This window comes from Onychomys torridus, chromosome 19, assembly GCF_903995425.1.
Source record: "Onychomys torridus chromosome 19, mOncTor1.1, whole genome shotgun sequence".
Taxonomy (NCBI): Eukaryota; Metazoa; Chordata; class Mammalia; order Rodentia; family Cricetidae; genus Onychomys; species Onychomys torridus.
The window spans coordinates 42,547,220-42,570,287 of NC_050461.1; the positions used below are offsets into that span (position 1 = coordinate 42,547,220).

At 41.1% G+C, this 23,068-nt stretch overlaps 1 protein-coding gene across 1 annotated transcript in view; it reads right to left on the reverse strand.

Annotated features, from left to right (window-relative positions):
- Positions 1–23,068, reverse strand: part of Epm2a (EPM2A glucan phosphatase, laforin) — a 116,996-nt gene that overhangs the window by 65,978 nt on the left and 27,950 nt on the right. Inside the window, exon 2 of the mRNA XM_036169382.1 lies at positions 8,563–8,655. Within this exon, the coding sequence (XP_036025275.1) occupies positions 8,563–8,655 (93 nt within the window). The remainder of the gene's footprint in view (positions 1–8,562; positions 8,656–23,068) is intronic.

Genomic DNA, 23,068 nt, shown 5'->3' on the forward strand with positions numbered 1-23,068 from the left:
GACGACCTCAAGCTTATTTCTTTTTTTGTTTGTTTGCTTGTTTGTTTTGTTTTTCCAAACAGGGTTTCTCTGTAGCTTTGGAGCCTGTCCTGGATCTCACTCTGTAGACCAGGCTGGCCTCGAACTCACAGAATTGGTTTTGAGACAGGGTTTCTCTTTGTAGCTTTGCACCTTTCCCAGAACTTACTCTGTAGCCTAGGCTGACCTTGAACTTGCAGAGATATGCCTACCTCTTCTTCCCAAGTGCTGGGATTAAAGGCATGCATGGCTACCGCACGGCAATATTTAACATTCTTATAAGACAAGGCAAAGATGGCATTGAAGAAAACATTTGAATAAATAATGCCTCAAAAATTGTGAAATTTATCAAGAAATATAAACACAGATTTAAGAAGCTAAGTGAAGCCTAACCAGGATACTCAAAAGAAATACATACTAAGACACATCATAACTTCTTAAAACTGGCAACAGAAAGTTTTAAAAGGTAGGCAGAGTACAATAATAAAAGCAGTTCCAGCATGGAGTGTATGCTTGCCTGTAATCTCAGAAGTTTGCACTGGGATGTGGAGGCAGGAAGAACTCAAAGTCATCCTTGCTACAAAAGACTTTGGAAATAGGAGAGAGCAAGAACAAGGCTATTCTAACATCAGCAAATTTACCATTAGAATCCATACAGGCCAAAGGACATGGCATGTTTCAAGCACTGGAAGAAAACTACTTACCAAGAATCTCTTATTCAGAAAATGAATCCTCCAGAAACAAAGAAAAAGATAACAAAACAATGCTCAATGAAATAAATCTAGGAAATTTTCTTGCTAGTTTGTATGAGGCCATGGGAGTACACAGCAGGTGACAAATAGTATTTAACAGGTCCACCCACCAGCCTCACCTGATGAAGAGCCCAACCTGGCAATGCCATTGAGTCACTGACTGTAAATGACTGGTTGTGTCTGTCTGTAACTTTTCTCAGGTGCCCCTTCATTTCTTCCCTAATTGTGGCAAGCTACAGGAAAAAGTCCAGCTGTATATTATAAGCTATACCTTGAAGAGGCCAAGGTTCAGTCGAATGGGAAAGTCAATGAGCAAGGTCTATTGGTGTTATGTGGCTTAATATTCAGTTGTGTCTTGCTATGAATTCCTTGTGCTCATAATTCTCCTAAAGTGTGTGTGTGTGTGTGTGTGTGTGTGTGTGTGTGTGTGTCCATTTCAAAGCACCTGGATAAGTCACATAGACAGAACCTTCTGCCTCTGAGCTCCAGGCCCCCCTCTTTAGCATTTGTTTTGGGTATCTGCCATTTGCAAATCCCTCCTTGAGCTACTTCCTAAAATAAACTCAAATCCCAAACAAAGCCTTAAAAGACAAGCAAGGAACAGACATCTACCAGGCCATCTGTTAGATGCCTCAACTTAGATATATTGTCCTTTCTGAGATGGGTCTCACAGGCCAAAAGCCTACCAACTGGACAAACAAGCTTTGTTTCTTGTGCAAGCCCCACCCTCTCACACTGCCCTAGAGAACCTCTTAGATCAAAGTGAGTTCCCCCTCAGCAGCTGTTGCAAACTGTGATGCAGATTAATGAGCTATCAGTAGTCTTCCCCTCCCCCCCCCACCCTGTTAGGAAACTGGCAACAGAGGAAAAAAGTGAGTTTTAACTTCTAGTAACCTACAGACTTTCCCTACCCTATCGCCTCTAAGTCTATAGTTGGTAGATTCGCAATGCCTTCACCTGACCACAATAAGGATATATTTCTAGCACGTAAATTCCTTTTCTGATTTATCCCAACTACTAACTGGCTCCATTGTTATCTCTCCCCTTTTGGGTTGCAAATAAAGTTGCCAGGAAGCCTCTAGGGGGCCCCCTACAATCTTGTGCTGTATATAAGACATAAGGTGTTGCTGTCTGGGATAGGATATAGACCAGTCCCAGGGGAAAGATAGGAAGGACTGAAGGATGAAGGATTGAGGGATTGAAGATGGGAGAGACTTAGGATTGGAGAGAACTAGGAATGGAGGGAACAGATGATAGGAAATCACAACATGTCCACACGGTTGGGCTTTCCCGGCGGACCGCCTAGTTATTTCCAGTTCAAAATAGCCATTTCCAGGTCAGAACATCTCGCATGACTAGGACTCCATGGCTTTACATGGTTGCGTAAAGCACATACGTGCGGCCATGTAATCTACGCGCATGCGTGGAGTAGCCACATGCGGTCCTGTACGCTGTGCGGCTCACTCTTTAAAAAGCCAGCGCCATGTTGCACAGGTCTCTCTCTCCTCTCCTCTCCCTTCTCTTCTCTCTCCTCCTCTTCTCTCCTCTCCTCACTCACGTGTGTGCTTCACACAGGCCTGTCACGTCTCTTCCTATCCTATATTAATAAACAGCTCTTCTGTGGATTTGTCGTGTTCGGGACGTGTTCCTCACGGGATAAGAGTGCCATAATAACTAACATTGGTGCCGAAACCCGGCAACCAGGGACGGAAACTCTGCGCTACACTATCCGGGAACTCTGCTCCGTTCGCGACAGATCACTGTCCATTTGCTTGGTCGCACAAATCCGCATGCAACACCGCTACTGATTGGTGAGTTATCCCCTTTTCGGCTAGCGTGAACGGTTTCCTGAATCTGTGAGAACGACCGTTCATCCAGCGCCTCACTGGTTATTCTTGAGACTGGGGGAACCCCCGGCCACGGTCTCCACTGGCTACAGTCGGCCCCCATTGCAGGCCCAAATTTCCAGCCACCTCCCACGTCTGCAGCTTGAGATATTTTTCGCGATAGGACCACCACCATCAGGTGCATCCTGGGGCTGTGTGAAGCCGGCACGTTCTTCACACCCGACAGGGCAGCTGGGCGTTAAGGGCTCCTGGGGAGTCCTTGCTTCACACAGTGGGGCCCTTGCTTATCAGCTGACGAGCTGATAAGGCAGCTTGTGCCGAGATCTGGCCGGCCTCCGGGAGGTCTTGGCTTCAGATCACGTTTGGTTTTTTTTTTTTCTGCCTCTCCACTGCAGTCATGGGAAATAAGGCTTCCAACCCGATCAGTCCTTCCTCTCCCTTAGGCTGTCTTCTTGCTTAAAGATTCCTAAGCTTATCCGTCTCTGTACTGAGAGATGGCCCAAGTATGCTTTAGAAAATAACAAAAAAATCCCAATCTTTTACGGGAGTTATCTCATTCTGGCCAGTGAACAGGCAAATGGATAGAATTTCTCTTTATCTTAGCTTTCTTTCTCTCAATGTTAAACTGTGTCTTCATTCTCTCCTGCTCATGTGCTCCTAGCTATGCCTAAACTGGAAGATTATCTATCCCTATCTCTCTTTTTCTCTCAATAAAACTCTAAAAAGGTAGCCATGGCTTATGATTCTTCCGCCAACCAGCACACACCTCCAGCTGGCCGCCGTGGGTGGTGGCCAGCCATGAGAAATGCAGCTTTCCACTACTGATACCGCCACGATTTTTCACAGTGAGTCTGCTGTTCTAATGGCTGAAATCTGAGCTATATGTTTGCGATGGACAATCCCAGGGATTGTCCTCAGGCTGTGCTGGCAACGGCAGGCACATTTTTTGCTCAGAGCAAAAATGGCGTCTGGGGTCTACCGGGTAGACCACTGCAGCACAATCTCAGCCCTTCCCATCCCTTGACGAAGAGGATGGCGAACTTGAGCTGATTCTTAGATCCCTCTCCATTCTTTGGGGATGCCCAAGATTGGAGTCTGATCCCGGTTTGTTATTTTAATTTTTTATTTTCCACTCAACTACAGCCATGGGACAGAGGGTGGATACCACCCACTTACATTGGTGGATGGGGCGGGTACTGGTAAACCTGACCACATAACAGTGTGGCAGGTACTTCAGCCAGTGAACGGGAAAATAAGAGTTGCTTCATCTCCAAGCTTTCTGCTAAAGCTCTAAACCCTTTCTTTCCTTTCCCACTAAGACATCTGCCACGTGTAACCTTTTCTGTCTGACCTCCACGCTGGCAGTGGGCGGGCTTGGGTGGTTTCTAAGACTCGCCCTAACTCACCTTAACTCCACCCACTCATTCTCAAACTGCCTTGAGAACCACAGACAGGTCTAAAAGAAGCTGAGATCTAAACAATTAAGTTTACAATAATCAGGATGGCTCCTAAGCCACCAAAAAAAAAAAAAAAAAAAAAAAAAAATCAACTTATAGCCTCAGGCAAGTCTTCCAAAGGATCGGTTTACAGTCTGCCTACTGGCAGATCTTCCAAAAGCTGTCCTTAAGCCACCAATCGTCAGGAAAAAATTCAGGACACAGAGTAAAATCCGTCTCTTGTTCCCGGCTAAAGTTAAGTATCTGGAGAACAAGGCTCCTGTCCCCATGGGCAAAAGAGTTATCTGTGGTGTTTAAGGTGTGCCAGGAAAGAGAAGCCAGAAAACAAAATTGCCAAATGCTGGCAGTCGCTGACTCCTGAAAGCTGTTGGGTCCCTGTTTTAAGTGAAAAAGGCCACGGGCTAGCAAATGCCCTGCCCATCAACTGCCTTGTCCTTGTGCTGCCTAGAAAGACAACCAGTCAGCTGACTGCCCCCAGGCGCCAAGACGCATGGGTACATCAAGCTAAGACCTCCAGCAAACCTAGGCTTGGCTACAGACACAGCAGAGAACCCAGAACTCAGCAGGGAAGCAATCAGTTTCTTTCCTTCTGGACACCAGAGCCATTGACTCAATCCTGGGAGTTTTAGGATGTCACTCCTCCTTTCTATTGTCAGGAACAGAGGACAGCCTTACTTACTTCACCAGATTTAATTGCACTTTCAGAGTTACTTAATGAGAAAGATTTCCAACTAAGATAAGAGCTCATTGTCTCATTTCAAAGTTACAGCCTGTGTTTCTCATGTGCATACAGACAGGGCCATGATCTTTGCCTTGTCCCTAATTCAAAAAAATAAGTTCTCTTCCACTCTCAAGCTCCAGAGGACACCAGGATCCACTGCCTTGTCACCAATTCCAGAGGAATAAGGTATCACCCCTTTCCCGAATAGGGCCACATAGAGCTGGAGGCAAAAGGGACCATCAAAATATCCAGGCGGTAAGGATATAACAGTCTATCACTATTCAATACTCAGCAACTGATCACCTGTGTTTCCTAAATGCTAAACTAACAAAACAAACAGGTGCTTTAAATAAGGCTTGTCTCAGGTAAAAATTAAGCAGAGTACTAAAACATCACAGCCACCTTTTTAACATGTCTCCATCCAGACAGGCCAGATCAACCTTAGATAAATGTCAACTCCAAAATTAAAATAATAATGATTCTTTTCTCTACGCTTTTTATGTCACCAGTGTCCTGTCAGACAGAAGGTTCCCAGCCACACCATGAAGGACTGACAGCTGCAGGACAAGGCATGACAGAACTTCATCCCAGGACCAGCCACACCATGGAGAATGGACACAGCTGCAGGACTTCATCCAGGACTCCAGGAGGCAGCTTCCCATTTCCCCCAAGAACCAGTCACCATCCACCATTCAGCCTGAAGCAGTCTTTGAGAGAAATGGCACCCCATACCCATCCATCCACATTTTTCTTTTTTTAAGAACATGTGAGTCGGGAATGATAGGAAATCACAACATGTCCACACGGTTGGGCTTTCCCGGCGGACTGCCTAGTTATTTCCGGTTCAAAATAGCCATTTCCAGGTCAGAACATCTCGCATGACTAGGACTCCGTGGTTTTACATGGTTTCGTAAAGCGCGCGCAGCCATGTAATCTACGCGCATGCGTAGAGTAGCCACATGCAGTCCTGTACGCATGCGCGGCTCACTCTTTAAAAAGCCGGCGCTATGTTACACAGGTCTCTCTCTCTCCTCTCTCTCCTCTCCTCTCTCTCTCTCTTGTCTTCTCACCCACGTGTGTGCTTCACACAGGCCTGTCACCTCTATCCTCTATCCTATATTAATAAACAGCTCTTCTGTGGATTTGTTGTGTTCAGGGCGTGTTCCTCACAGGGTAACAGCGCCGCCTAAATAACTAACAACAGAGATTTGAGGGAATGAAGAATTGAAGGAATACGGAATGAAAGGACTGAAGAATTGAGGGAACTAGAAACTGAAGAATTGAGGGATTGAGAAATTGAAGATTAAAGGGAATTAAGAATTGAGGGAACAAGAAGAGAACTAAGGAAATATAGAGAGATCTGACAGAGTTGAACTGGAGGCTGAATGATGGTAACTGAGAAATAAACTAATTGAACTAAAATGCTCCAGACTCTTTCCTGCGCCGTTGGTGGTGTCTCTCCTGGGCCCCTGGGTTTGTATAAATTTAAGGCTGGACCTTAAATATTACACAAAACCTCATAACAGCTATGGGTATTCCCCCCACTACTTTTGTGTTTATCTCATAAAAATATTCCATCTTTGGGCACACATATAGTTGTGGATGGTCAGGAAGCTGATTTCTGTTTAAGTTGTATAATTCTGATGATTAGAAATAATACTAGAATATTTTCCATAACTGACATAGGAAACTAACAGAATTTTAAGTCACAAAGATGCTAATTTTGGACTTCAGAACAAATTCAAACCAGACTAGCAGAGAACACACAAAGATAAGTTCCAGGTGTTTATTGATGAATCAAGGTCAGAACTGAAGCGACTTTGGTAGACATAACCCTCTGCAGTAATTCTCTTTCTGCATGTACCCCAACCACTCAAGGTTCAGCAAACTACTGTTACTGTTAAATCTTGAATTTCAATGTCATTCTCTGTCTGTGAACACTGGCCACTCAGGCTATGTGCTTAGCCAAGTGTTACTCACTAACCAGTCAGCGTGACCTTCCTAGCCTGAGAAAAACTGTGTGACATCATGTGTTATGAGAATGGGTCGGACCCTGAATATGTAACATATAATTGTCCAGAGTCTGGTTGTGAGAGGAAGAAGGAGAAGTGAAGAAGTATGTGAGTGAATGTCTGTGTGCTGAAATGGGGATGTAGCAATAATGTGAGAGTGTGCTCAGAGAGAGAGAGTTTGTGTGCTGAAAGACTGATGTAGCTGAATATGAAGAAGTGACAGTAAGTAAGAAAATGAGTGAGTAAAGAGTGAGTGATGGGCCGGGCGATGGTGGCGCACGCCTGTAATCCCAGCACTCGGGGGTAGAGGCAGGTGGATCTCTGTGAGTTCAAGGATAGCCTGGTCTATATGGTGAATTCCAGGCCAGCCCAAACTGCACAGTGAGACTTTGTCTTAAAATAGATTAGATAGAGAGAGAGAGATACATCATTTAAAAGTAGATATATGGTTTAAAAATCAGATTTTTATCTGGGCATGTTATCTGTCCAGACTAGACTGGTCAATGTCTATTTATTATTCATTTAAAATAAATAGTCATACAAACAGTTCATAAGGCTGAAATAAAGACAAACCCAATCTGTATCACTGCTTAAACTGTAGAAAAGAATCGTTAAACCAACAAAGCACCAGCTTCCTCAGAGTGTGTTTGGCCACCATCGTATTTGCTGATTAAGTCAAATCAGGTGAGTCTAAAGAAAATGGTGACTGGTCCCAAAACCCCAGAATAAACTCATCATTCTCAGAAGTTTTATAAGGCTGAACACTAGGATTAAAGTAAGTTTAGTTTTTATAAACTGAAATCATGTTGGAAAAGCATCATTTATGGGGTAAGTGTAGACCTCTTAAGCAAAATAAAACATATTTATTATTCATGCTATTTGTTTAAATATATCCTCCTTGGAATTTAATTACTTTACAGTTTTCACTTCTAGCATATGAACATAAATCCTGAGCCTAACACATTAATCTCTAATTTTAGCTATTAATTCACCCCATCTGTCCCTACTTCAGAAACTATTAGTGAATAAAGTAGCAAAAAACATGGGAGACTTGTTGCAAACTCTCTGGCATTGTAATATTGTTCTAATGGCACAAGAAAAAAAAAGAGAGAGAGAGAGAGAGAACAGAAAACAAACACCCAAGATGTGTCTGCCAGCTGCTTGCTCCTTGAGAGGATGGTCAGGCTGCAGCAGGCCTCGGTAAACGAAAATGTGACCAAAGAAGCAGTTGAGGTTGGCTGCAGTGATGGGGAGAGCTGGGCTGTCGCACATAATAGGGTAATCAGCTGAGGTGAAATTAAAGGAGAGAATAGAGCAAGCTGTGCAGAGGGTGAAGAGAAGACTATGTCAGAACAAAAAGAAAGAAGAAATCCAGTTAGCAAACTGTCTAAGGTGAAACGGGACAGCAGACATTCTGGCTGTGAGACCATCAGAGGAAAACCCTACAGGGCAAGCTCTGTAGTATTTAATTGGACGTTGTCTGCTCTGGCAATTATCCTCTTCTCTCCAACCTTCATTGTAACCCTCTGTACCCCTGCACAGAATTCTAACGTGAAAAGAAAATAGAGGTTACACTAAAGACAATTTACTTAAAAACTGAAGTCTTTGCTTATGCTGACTTGCTATAGACAAAGCTATAAGAGATAATATTTGCCAGACTGAACAATATCACAATAATAAAGCAAAGGATGGCTCTGAGGATGCAAAGCCTTCTCACTATGCAGGCATCCGGAGAGGGATCCCATCCTACCTCACCTGTAGGATCAGAGAGCAGATTATCTTTCCATATTGTAGGAAGCCCAGAACTCAAAGATAACCCTTGGTGGAGTGCTTTACAAGTTTCAGAGCCTGCAGAGACAGATGGAATGAAGTGCTTCAAAAGAAAGCAATTACAATAGAAAATCCTAAGTATGACTTACCTAGAACATCTTTACTTACAAGATTTGTATCTCATTACTCAATTATTGTGATGCACAAATTAAATGCAAAATTTCAGTGGACAGCATGTCGTGTTAATAGCGAAAGAAAAATGGACTGATAAAAATTAGCAAGACAAAGACCCATTAGGAGATGAAGGAAGTTCTGTACTAATTCAGATAGGCATAGAGTTTTTAAAAGTCCAGCTCACTTATGACTATTATGTATTAAAATAATTATAGGATTACATTTGATAAAGAATACCATGATTAGATTCTTAGAATTAAAACAAATGAACCATGCACATACAGGAAGGTGATTTCAACAAAGGTAACCAGAACACAAAGTAGGGAAAGGACAATCTCTCCAACAAATGGTTTAAAAAAAAAAATCAGGAAATTCACATGCAAAAGAATGAGATTGCAATATTGGGGGAAACGTTATATAACCACATGCAACAAGAGACTGACTGCATCCCCATCTAAATCCTAATGACATTCTTCATAGAACCAGAGACAACAATCCCAAGATTCCTATGGAGCACAAAAGGCCTCCTTATGAGAGCGACTGACTGGATCACAGACCAGATGTCAGGGTATATTCCAGAGCCACAGAAACAAAAGTAACATGGTGCTGACACAAAAATGGACATGAGAACACAGAAATGCAAGACTGAGAAAACCAGTCAGTTGTAGCAAGCTACTTCTTGCCAAGCTCCCAAAGGCACAGGCATCCTTCAGAGAAAAAAGACTGAACAGACAGTGTTGAGAAGCTGAATTTCTACATACAGGAGAATGAAACAGGATTCATCTCCCCACCTTTCATAAAAACCAATCCAAAGTGGATCGAAAATCTTTGTGTAAGATCTCCAACTTTCAAACTGCTATAGGAAAATAAGGATAAAACACCTCAAGATACAAAGACGGGCTCGATTGATGGACCAGCCATTAAGAGTTCAAACTGTGCTTCCAGAGAACGAGAATCTGGTTCTCAGCTCCTACATCAGGTGGCTCATAATCCTGGAAAAATCCAGCTCCAGGGGTTCAGATTACATCTTTTGGTCTTTCCAGGCACCTGCAGTCACATGCACAAATGCACACATGCACATAAAAAAAATAATTCAGAAATAACTCTTTAGTAGAGACAATATGCATAGACAGGGTTTCAATAGCATAGGAAATAACGGCAAAGATTGACATATGGGATTGAGTGATGTTAAGAAGCTTTTACAAATCAAAGCTAACAATCACCAGATTGGAGAAACTACCAGGAGAAATGAGGGGGAAATATTTGCTAACTACACATCAGGTAAGGGATAATAGGCAGGCTACATGCAAAGCTGTAAAAATTAAACACCTAAAACCCAAGTCATCCAATCAATAAATGAGTTAATGGACTGAACAGACAGTTCATAAAAGAAATACAGATGACCAATAAATATTGGAAAGTGCTCAATAGCCCTAGCCATCCAGGAAATGCAAATTAGAACCACCATGAAGTTCCATCTCGCCTCAGTCAAAATAGCTTTCATCCAGAAAGCAGTGAAGTGTGAAGATCTGAGTTCAGATCCCCAGCACCCACACAAAAGCCTGGCACGGAAGCTCACATTTGTAACTCCATCACGGGAGGAGCAGACATCCACAGATTCCTGAATAACACTGGCCAGACTGCCTAGCTCAGTCAGTGAACTTCAGGTTCTTTAAAAGACCCTGAAAACTAAACTAACATGACCATAATTTTGATGACCATAGAAGACTAATTATTAATCTGTATTTTTAATTATCCATTACAATATGAATGAGTTATATAAACATAATACCTCAAGTGAGAATAGAAACACAAACACAGTATAACAAAATTAACTTTAAATTTGTATCAATAACCTAAAATCCACAGCAATGTAAAACATTTCAAACAAGTTACTGCTCTTTAAAAGTAGGTTCAGGGGCTGGAGAGATGGCTCAGAGGTTAAGAGCACTGACTGCTCTTCCAGAGGTCCTGAGTTCAATTCCCAGCAACCACATGGTAGCTCACAACCATCTGTAATGAGATCTGGCACCCTCTTCTGTATACATAATAAATAAATAAATCTTTAAAAAAAAAAAAAAAAAAAAAAGTATGTTCAGGCCAGGCGGTGGTGGTGCATGCCTTTAATCCCAGCACTCGGGAGGCAGAGGCAGGCGGATCTCTGTGAGTTCGAGGCCAGCCTGGTCTACAGAGTGAGTTCCAGGAAAGGCACAAAGCTACACAGAGAAACCCTGTCTCGAAAAACAAACAAACAAAAAAAAGTAGGTTCAACAATCTACCCTTTTACCCTATCATATCTATATCATATCCCCCTTTCTTCTTTTAGAAAGATATTGTATTTATAACTAACCTGCTTTAAATAAAAATATTGGTTTTTCTCTGTCCCACACCAGAGGGCTCTTATGATATGGGACATGAGAATCTCTCAACCTTTACTTTTAAGAATATGCTTGGGTTTAGAAAAGGAGTCAGCCAATTCCATCTCTAAAGCCAGTTTGGTATACCTGGGAATTTTGTGTAGTTTTTTATACTACTTCCTGCTGGATGAGGGCACTGTATTCTTATGGGGACATAAAGAAATTTTTAGGATTATGGGGTAGTCCACGAGGGTGTATTGTCTGAGCCAGTTGCCATGAAACGGTTCTGGATGTGGGATCATCTGGGCCATGGTATCATCAGAGACCTTTCAGGGGGTCCTGGCTGGTCAAACCTGATGTATCTTAATCTGGAACAAATCCACAGCCTCTGGCTTTCTGTGGAAACAAAAGCAGAGCCTCCTTTCCAAAGCAACATATCCTTATATCCAAATTTTGAAGTCACGATATCTTTAAAATATACATATTGGTTTAACTCTGCTGTCTTTACAATCAAATATCTCTCTGCAGTTAAAAACCCCATAGACAACACAATCCAGATTCTCTGTGTGATATCCATCTTTACGTGGCTTATTTTTTATATTATTTTTACTTTGTCTTTAAAGAATTTAGTTTTTAAAACTTTCTATTTCTTTACTGTAACAGTCTATATCCCTTTCTTTTTCCTCTTTCAAGTCTATGTACATTTTATACACACTGCAAGCCACTTAAAGTCTTGTTCCATCTGAAGCTATCTTATGGTGAATTTACTGCTTTAAAAGGCAGCATTTCTAAGGCTGAAATGGCAGCTGTGGCTGCTGGCTCTGCCCACGTGGCTCTTTCCAACATGGCCGTGGTGCGTTTAGCACCAGCTCTGGGAGCCAACTCTCAGAAGCAGTGGGTCTATGGATCTGTCAAAGCAGTGTGTAGCCCAGAAACCTTTTTTTTTTTTTTTTGTACTAGCAAAGGCTAAATCTACCACGCACCATGTTGCAGGGCTTACAGAAACCTCATGGATGCCAAGCCCACATGCAGCAAACCCACCATAGAGTAGCTGAAGTGCACATACTGTGGCGTCTCGCCACCCGCATGAGACATGTTTCCGGCTCCTTTTAGAACTGGTTATTAAGTATTTTCAGGTTTTAGGTGGAAACTTGTTGGGCACCATTTGGAGCTGGGGTTTTCCCAGTCCTGCCTTGCCTATGGTCAGGACAAATCTCTCACCCACCAGTCCCACAGCTGCTCAGACCCAACCAAGTAAACACATAAAGACTTACATTACTTATAAACTGCATGGCTGTGGCAGGCTACTTGCTAACTGTTCTTATATCTTAAATTAACCCATTTCTATTCATCTATAAGTTGCCACATGGCTCGTGGCTTACCTGTATCTTAACATCTGTTTCTCATGGCGTCTCTCTGCCTTAGCCTCCCACTTCCCAGAATTCTCCTCTCCCCTTGTCCTGCCTATACTTCCTGCCTGACTACTGGCCAATGAGCATTTTATTTATCAATGAGTCATCCACAGCAGCAATCCTAGGAGAGGGCAGTGGGGGACGGTGAAAAATGAGAACAAAGTATCATGACACCACAATAAAACTCACGACTTTGTACACTAATCTAAAAATTAATTTTTAAATCAGAAATTTTTCAAAAGAAGACTTTAAAATGTCTAAGAAGTTCATGAAAAATACTCAACATTGGTAATCATTTGGGAAATACAAATTTAAAGTCAGGTGATGTCATTACTTTACACCTATCAGAATGGTCATTACAAAAGCTAAAAGATGGCCAGCAGTATTGAGTAAAACAAAGCTCACAACTTCATTAGTAGACACTCAGTCAGTACAGTCATCATGGCAAAGAGATACAACAAAAAGGTAAATATAGAAATCATGCTGGGCGGTGGTGGCACACGCCTGTAATCCCAGCACTAGAGAGGCAAAAGCAGGTGGATCTCTGTGAGTTCAAGGCCAGCTTGGTCTACAGAGCGAGTTCCAGGAAAGGCTCCAAAGCTACACAGAGAAACCCTGTCTCAAAAAAAACAAAAATGAAAACAAAAACAAAAAAAGGGAGTTGGGAATTTAGCTTAGTGGTAGAGCACTTGCCTAGCAAGCGTAAGGCCCTGGGTTCGATTCTCAGCTCCAAAAAAAAAAAAGAAAAGAAAAGAAAAAAAAACAAAAAAAAATGAAAGAAAAAGAGAGAAATAAAGAAATCAATCAATCAATCAATCAATCAATCATAAGGGCCAGCAACCCACTTCTAGATATATCCAGTCAAAGCATTTGAAATTAATACTCCTAAACCCCTATAGCATCATTCATGATAGGCAAGACATAGCAACAGCCTGAGTGTTCATCAGCACAAATAAAGGAAATCTGGTTCATAAACATAAGGGATTCTATGCAACATAAAAAAGACAAACCCATCATTTGAAATAACATCCATGAACCTGCAATACCTTATGTTAAACAGAACAGACAGGCACCAAAAGACAACTCAAGATCATACTCACATGAGGAAACTAAACAATCTTTACTCATAAAAACAAAAAGTAGGAAAGTGGTTACCAGAAGCTGGAGAATTCAAGAGGAATGATAAGATTTTTTTCAAAGTGCACAGATTCACTTAGACAAGAGCAGAAAGTTTTTGAGATCTACAGCATAGAAGGATGGTAATAGTAAAATATTTGTATTTCAAAATAAATTAAAATATCACATTGTACCACATAAATGTACATGACTAGTAATTATTCATTTGAAATATCAATAAAAAAAATACATGAAAACATTATTTTCACAAAGCTAGGATTTCAAGCACCAGGGAGAAAAAAATCAAGCATGATAGAGTCATCACAGTAATAAATAGTTGGTATAATGCTCTGTGCATACATGTTTCAAGGTAGAAAATTTACTGTGGAACATGCTGCTGCTTTATGAGGAATAAATAGTACAGTGAATGTAGAATACATAATCATCAGCCTCTCTGTGCATCTGTACATGAAAACTTGTCTAGCCTTTTTAGTTGCAAATGAGCCACACAGCCTTAAAGCAATTATTTGATGGAATTACAAGTTAGTGAACTAACAGCTCTGTACAGAATTGGTTTGGCCTCATTTGTTCCCATTAGCAACCACACTCTGGATTCTTTGAGAAAATAACTAAGTCCTTGAGACAGTTGTTTAGAAGTCTGCTGCAATGCTTTGGTCCTCTCGAAGGTAAGCCTGAAGCATAGAGAAAAGAACAGGAGGCATGAATAACATGGCTCAGACTTGGACTCACTGCCCTGCCTTCAGGAAAGCTCTCCAGGGGAAAACTCCCAGAGAGCCTAGGTCAGCTCTATGATAACAGTTAGGGTATTCGTCAATCTCATTACCAGGGTAGGCCAGTTCAGGCACCCTCTCCACTATTTCTAGTAGTCTAGGCTGGAGTCATCCTTGTGGATTTCTTGGAACTCCCCTAGCACCAGGTTTCTCCCTAACCCCATAATCAGATTCGTGAATACCCTAGCTGTCATCTTAGAGTCTTTATCCAGTAACTGATGGAAGCAGATGCCGAGATTCACAACCAAGCACTAGGCCGAGCTCAAGGAGTCTGGACAAAAAGAGAAAAGAGGGATTATATGAGCAAGAGAAGTCAAGATCATGATGGGGGAATCTACAGAAACAATTGAACCAAGCTCATGGGAACTCATGGACTTTAGACCAACAGCTCTTAGCCTGCATGTGACCAGACTAGGGCCTCGACATATGGGAGACAGTTGTGTGGCTGGGTCTGTTCGAGGGGCCCCTGGTTGTGGGATCAGAATCTATCCCTGGTACATGAGCAGACTTTTTGGAGCCCATTACCTATGGTGGGATGCCTTGCTCAGCTTAGATGCAGTGGAGAGGTGCTTGGTCCTACCTCAACTAAATGTACCAGGCTTTCCTGACTCCCCGTGGGAGCCCTTACCCTTTTGGAGGGGATGGGGGGCATGGGGAAGGGTAGAAGAGAGTGGGAGGAGAGACAGATGAGTGGAGGATCTGTGGTTGGTATGTAAAATGAATTTAAAAAATTCTTAAACTTAAAAAAGAGGAAGGCATTAGATAATGCATCTTTGAGAAGTTATATGGAAGGGTGTGGGTGAATATGATCTAAACACAATACATGTATGTTTAAAATTCTCAAAGAGTTAATAAAGTGTTATGTATTTAAAAAATATTTTTAAAAAAAAAAGAGCCTAGGTCGGTTGAGCTCTGAATTTTAAGGAAATGTTTCATTTTAAAGACCTGTCAAGCAGGCCAGACAACACCAGAGGGAGATCTCTGTGATTGGGGAAATGGGGATAATGGAAGCTTTTTTTCTACCTAAATCAAAGTTTAATATGATGAAGGAGGCAGACTTAAATGGGGGTCGGGGATGACTTCTTTCTAAAAGATATTTACTAATCATTTACTATCTCATAGACATGGATTGAATTGTGTCTCCAAATCCCACATACTGAAGCCCTAACTCCATTAGCCCATATGTGGAAATAGGAAATAATGAAGGTAAGATAAGATAGGAAGGTCAGGCCATGATCTAACCTGTCCAAAGTCCCTATCAGGGAAGTAAGAACAAGAGACCTTAACCCTTCTCTCCCCAAACCCCCTCACAAAAGCACTGAGAATATAGTCATGTGCAAGCTCAGATGAGCCTGATCAAAAGGCAAATCTGCCAATATCTAAGACAGGACTTGTAGTCATTAGATCCCCTGGGAAGTAATTTCTGTTTAATAAATTTCTATTATTTGAGCCACATAGCCTGTGTCTCTTGCTTACTACAGTCCTAGTACACTGTTATTCTCATATATACAAAATATTCTAGAGTGCAACCAACTAAGAGTAAAGCCTTATTGGAAGCTGTTTTTGGTTTTGTTTTTGTTTTTTAATCCACTCCTGATAGTTGAGTAACCTGTGAAATTTAAAACATGACTGCTACCAGGGTTGGACTTGCTGATTAGACAAAATTTTTATAAGGCAACTATTATTTAAATGAGTTAAACTATGAAATTGTAAATTGTATAAATTATACACAGAATATTCAGAGATCATAGAGAAGCTATGCCTCAATAGCATTTTCCAAGTGTGAAGACTACAAAAGTGGTATTGAAACAGATTCTTAGAAGCACGAGCTCATTTTAAAGAAAATTAAGATAGTCTTTCATGAGAAGGAAGCATCAGTGAGAGCTGGAACTTAGGGGTTATGATAGAGAAATGGGATGGGTTTTAGGCTGTGATTGGCACATTTGATGAGGAGCAACAATGTATAAATAAGAACAATTCAAAGCAGACAATGATGAGACCAAATTAATCCAAGGGGCAGAGAGAGCAACAACCATATAGTCTGCAATGCATATTACTTACCAAAGCAATACACTATAATACAACTATATTTCATGGCTTGGATAGGGAAGAACTGAATAGTATCTACCTTTAATCATTAAGAAGGCATACACACAAGTTCTTTCACGATAATGAAACACCTGAGATTTTTAACTTACAGAAAAGGTTTACTGTGTTCCATGCTTCAGGAAGCTCCTGTCCAAATATGAGCCAGCTCATCATGTGCTATGGCCTCTGGAAGGTGTACCATATGGCAGTGGTGGAGAGTCTGCGTGCGGTAAACCAAACTGCTCACCTCATAAGCCAGGAAGCAAGAAGCAGGAACAAGAGGAGGAAACCAGAGTCACACTACTCCAATCAAGAGTAAATCCCCAGTAACCCAAGGGCTTCCTAAAAGCACCCTCCAATAGGGCCACCCTGAGGACTAATGTTTTAATGCAGCAAGGCAAGCTATGGGAGACAGTCAGCAAATAATACTTTTACCTGTCAGTTACACTTGCATTTGAAATTAAACACAATACCCAAGTTCTCCTTCTACAATTTCTAGGGAAAATCAGAAACTTAAATTCTTCTTAACAGTTTGACTCAAAGCATCAAGACTAAATTATTAATTCCCCATTCAGTGGAACTACAACTTATCAAGAAACCAAAAGATCTGGACACCTATTGTGAAAGGGTCAAATCACTTGGTAGCTAGTTGTACTGTGGTTCAAGGGATGAAGCAAAGAAGGCCAGTTTGCTGACGTGACCTACTTTGACTTGAGAGAGTTGCAGAATTCTGCATTTACTGTCTGTTACACACAGAGATGTTTATTAATGAGCTTAATGAATTTAATTGGCCTAATACATTTTAATGCTGGTGTTTCTATTGCCATTAAAACAATTTTATAATTGTGTCTAGAGTGTTGCTATCATTGTCAGATTGACACGCCTTTTTTTTCCTCTCTCCGTAGCTCTCCCAGAACTGACCAGTGATTTCACTGTGCTTAACACATGAACACAAATCCAAGTTTTAAAAGTAGATACAACGCTTACATTACTGTTAGTCTCGCTAAATAAAGCAAATGTTAGGTCTATGAGATGACTCAGCAAGTAAGAGCACTTGCCACTAAGCCTGACCACCTGAGTTCCATCCCTGACATCTACATGATGGTAGGAGAGAAGCAACTCCTGAAAGTTATACTGCGACCTCCATACATGTGCTATGGCACAGAAGTGCCCACATACATACACATGGGAGCACACACACAAAGGGAAAGAAAATTAATTAAAAAAATAAAGCAAATGCTCCAAACCATATTTTGCTGCTTCATTTGACATACCCAGAAGCCTATGAAAAAGCTTCCATATCACCCCTTTGTATAAAAAGGTGCACTCCCAGCACTGAACCGCAAGCCAGTATCCTCCTAGGTAGCCGTATCTCAGCAAAGCCAGTATTAGGATGCAGAGAACATAGAGCCATCGTACTGATCCCGGGAATTCCTCAGAACATGAAGAATTATCTTGCTTTCAACTCCACCCTAACACAGCCTGGCATTCATTTTAGCAGTTTCACAGTAAGTATTCTGGCATGAAATATCTCTTCAATTAAGTTTTTTTTTTTTTTACAATGTAGATTAAGTAGTTTAATAAAACGTTCCCTTCAGTTGATCTAGTTCTGCTGTCAAAACCATCCGTTTTATGTGTCAGCTTCTGCCACACGATGTATTTCAGGAGTGTTATGGACATGCAGCTACAGTGAGCATCACCATGGACCCTGATCTAGTTACTGGAAAGAAAACTAGAAACGCAAAGCTAATTGTGATAGAGGACTGAGCTTTCAAACGTAACTTTTTTAAACACTAAACTATTCCTGAAAAGTGATAAACCACGTTGTTTTAAAGCCTTTCAATGAGGTGTTATATAAAAGAGGGTCTACTTAACTAGGGAGTTCAAGTCCTACAGATATTTTTATCCCATGATACACTGCATTTATGAGGATGAACCCATAAAATTATACCACTACTCAGGTTATTACGTCTTGGTTTCTGTAGTATACTCTTGATGTTTGTACAATGGTGAAGTTGCCTAACAACACATTTCTAGAATATAACTCTGCAGATAGATGTTATGGGGCTGTCTCTTAGAATTTGCCATCAGTGCAAATAACACAGGTTTAGGACGACATCTGAAAAAAATTATTAATGGTGGTGACGTAAACAGAAGTCTGTCCCACAGAATGAGGATGGGCCAAAACCAGTCAATACTAAGTTCCTTGTAAAACCCAAAGCTGTGTCACCCTGAACACACAGACTCTGTTGTCATGCTTGTCAACCCATCCATAGAGGGTGACCCCTCAGCTTCATATCTGGAACCCCAAAGACGGGAGAAGCACAAGCCAATTAGTTGAATGTCCCTTTTGAGGAGAAAAGTTGATGCTTTCATGACAACTTATTCCAAAAGATTTCACTCATCTCATTGCCTACAACTAACGGCATTTATATATAGGTCAAGCATGGGAGTAAGATAAAATTCTACTAGCTATGGAAAATGGGGAGAAGTAAATGCTTCCCATGGTAAGTACATCATCTTCGGAATAAGGACATCTGTGGGACAACCTGACTTAATTCGAGTTCTGTTTATTATTGCTATTATGGATGTGTGTGCATATAGTGCATGAATGGTATGTCCTCGCACTACAGAGCACATAGATAGGTTAAAGAAAACCTCAGTCTCTTCTTCCTCCATGGCAGGGGCCCAAGGATCAAACTCTGGTTGTCAGGCTTGTGCGGCAGGAGCTTAGCCATCTCTCCTGTCCCCAAGTACATTACACTGTTAAATATATTTAACTGCTAGTTAAGTAAATCAATAATAAAATAACATCATTTTAATGTACTTGATTAAAAAAAAAATGAGGGTACTCATACACATAAACAGATTATTTTTCTGGTTCTTAACTTTTACAAACTCTTTGCTATATAATACGAGATTCTCCTCCAAATCCGTGCCTTAAGCCACCCCCCAAATCCATCCTCTCCTAGTTTTCTAACTGTTCCCCACCACCTATAATTGTACCTAGAGCCTCAAGCATGCTAAGTAAATGCTCTACCACTGAGCTCTTTGCCCGATCTACTTTATAATTATTTTGTTTAGAGGCAGGGTTTTACTAAGTTACCCGAACTAGATTTGAATTCATTTAGTAGCCTAGGTAAGCCCCGAGTTTATGATCATCCTGCAACAGGCCCCTGAGTATCTGAGAATATCAGCCTATATCACTGGTCCCGGCTATACCATCATTTCTTTTAAACTACCTTTCCTGTGGTTAGCCTGCCTCCACCCGACACTCCCATTCCCTATTACTCTTCATTTGCTAACACTACAATATGGCATTTTTTCTCAGTACTCCACCGGAGACTTTAAATGAAATCATCTCCTAACTGCCACACTTATTTTTCATCTTTTTTTTACCTGCCTGTGATACTCAAAACCATGGCATCCTCTGGTGAAGCCCTCCTCTACATACTCATCACGCTGTTGTCCCAGAAGACCTCAAATCTGACCACATGATTCAGACTCAGACTTCATTCCAAGCCCTACGGTCATCTCTCTGGGTTCAGGGATGCTCATGCTCTTACATAAAGTGGTGCGGCATTTGCATATAACATTGGCACATCCTCAGTATACTTCAAGTTATCTCTAGATTTCTTGTGCTACCTAATACAACTCTAAGATGACAAAAATAGTTGTGGCACTTTATCATTTAAGAACTAGTAACAAGAGAAAAGTCTGTACATGTTCAGTGCAGATAAAATTTTTTCAGATACTTTTGACTCAGGGTTGGTTGGTAGATGCCAGATGTGGAATCTAACAATAGGAAAGGCTGAGTGCCTTGTTTACTGTTTGTACACAGTCATTAATGAGAAAATCATTTAAGCAACCTGTGCTTGTGTCTTCTCATCTGCAGAAAAAGGACAAATAGTCCTAACAACCTCATGAGGTTGCTACGAGGGAATCAATTAGATAGTCCATTAAAAGGATTTAACACAGGAACTAACACAGTTGGTGTTCCACAGCTCAGTAACAGCTCTTATCTATGACTCTTCTCTAGCAAATCCCAATCCTTCTAGCTTGCAGGAAAATCTGCACACTGATTTGTAGAACACTACTGAAACATGTTTAGATGATATCTGGACAACAGCTCTGTGCAGACTGTGTTTCGAGACAAGATCACAGTAATGGTAACTCCATATGGGCCCATGGGATTTTTTTTTTCCCCAGTAATTCATCTAGTTTACAAAAATGTCTGGCCAAACCATGGAAACTGTCCCTGAAAACTGAAAGTAATTAAAACTCTGAACTCTTTCCTCTTGATTACATTAAAGGTAAATAAGTTTCTTCTTTTCTATTCTTGTAAAATAATGCAAATATAAGAGTTCATTTCTACTGATTTCTTCTCATTGGTTTAATCCTATTTGGGGAAGAACATAGTTGAATACTAATTCCCTCAAGCAAATTACTGACTCTCCCTATTTTTCCTTGCCAGAAAATTTGACAAGCATGCTTCCTGATGAGAGCTGAGCAGAAAGGGACCTGATGGAGGTAACTCTGGCTCTCACTCTATCTCCCTCCACACTGGTACATTAACCCTAGTCCTAGAGAACCCACTTGTTCCCCTTCCATGAATCTTCTTAACTAACTCACTGGCAAGCACCTCCATTTTCAAATTTACAGACAAAGAAATTGTGTGGGGTCTCTGGAATCCTTTCCTGAGAATGAAAGTCACCATTCCTGACACATTTTACCCCTTATACAAACAGGGACTGGTCTTTTATCAGAAATGAATTCAAAGGTGATTTTCAAAACATCAGAAATGCATAATGATGATGAAATTAAAGTTTTTCACTTTATGTGGTTTACAATATCCTTTATAAATCAGTGCAAAATTATGAACTAACTCATCAGAAACAGGTTATAAAGACTTACCTGCCAGGGACCAGCCTCAGCAGTTTTGGGGGTCTGAAGGACGGGATACCTGGAAGGTGTAGTAACGACTCAGAGACAGTGCTCATGCAAGATAACGGGTCACTTCAGGCTTCTGCAGTTGCTAAGTAGCTTCTGCTACAGCTTCTGCTTTTCCTTGGTAACCTCACTCTTTTATTTTCATAAGCAAGGAGAAACAGAAAGAAAAGGGGAAATCACCCAATACAGAGTGTTCTCATGATTCCCAAGATTTTTCTTAGAAAATCACCAACATAGTCTTCATCATCTTTGATTAAACACAGAAACTATCCTAGGCTTAACACCAAAGCAAATATAATCTATTTTTATTATTAATGATTATACAATCTTCTGAGCACTTGACCCAGAGGCCAGCAACATGCAATTTCCGGAGGGGAACGCTCAGAGGGTTGGCAGTCCACAATCTCGGGTCCCTTATCTCCAGTTTCTGCTGGCAGCAAGTCAGGAATCTTATATGCCATCCCCGGCACTTATCTACATAATGTCCACAAGTCCTCATGGTTCTGTACAGGACAGGACTGTAGTTTACAAAAGACAAAAAGGAAAACTGGTCTGATGACACACACCTGTAACCCTGTGGGATTTAGAGGTGGACTTGGTAGACTCAGAGATCAAGGTAATTCCCTTGTATATAGTAAGTTTGAGGCTAACCTAGGCTACATGGGATCATAACTCAAAAAAAAAAAAAAAAAAAGTGATGAGGTGGGGTACATGCTTCAGAAACATACTCTAGACATTTTAAAGTAAAACGATCTTTTTCCTTCCTGAAACAGCAAAGAATTTATTTGGCAAAAGGCAATTAAGATTTTTGTATCATGTTTCAGTTGTTTAAAAGCAAACATAACCTCTATCTGGATCAAATTTTATAAACAACTTTAAATGGCCTAATGTTTCAAAGCAGCGATTTTCTCTTGGATAAAATGCCGTACTTGTGGTGGTATCAAAACTGCCCCTGCCTGAGTGGACACTAATTAGTCACTACACTGCTGAATAACTCCTCATTTTTTCCTTTATAACAGGGTAAGAATATTGTAACACACACATGTTCACTCATAGAGAAGCTTTAACATCAACAGATATCAGCAAGGAATCATTTACTGCACTTTTCTCATGCAATTCATCTCCAGGAAATTCTGACGCAAAGCAAACTGATAAGAAACCACAATAATGAATGTCTCAACCTCCTGTATAATAATAGAGGGACCTGCCTCAATATTATACATCCCAGGGGCTCAGGAGAGAGAACTACTAACAGCGAGGACTATGTTGGGGAAATAAAATCTCAGCACACCGAACTCCATAGTCCACTTGCTTTAACTCCTCTGGCATAACATCCTATATACAGTTTCAGTTCTGCTCTCGTGCCTAGCTCCTCTCTTGCCTGATTTCTGTCTATATTTATCTACTGTCCCCTCTAGGTTCTATCTTAATTCCTTCATCTAGTTCTTCCCCTTCTAGGTTCTCATCCATCTAGTTCTTTCCCATGTCAGCTCCTCTCCCATCTTCTTCTCTCTCATCTGGCTCTTCCTCATCTTGTTCTTCCCCATCTGGCTCTTCCTCATCTCCCATCTCGTTCCTCTAGTACTCTCTTCTAGTCCTTCAA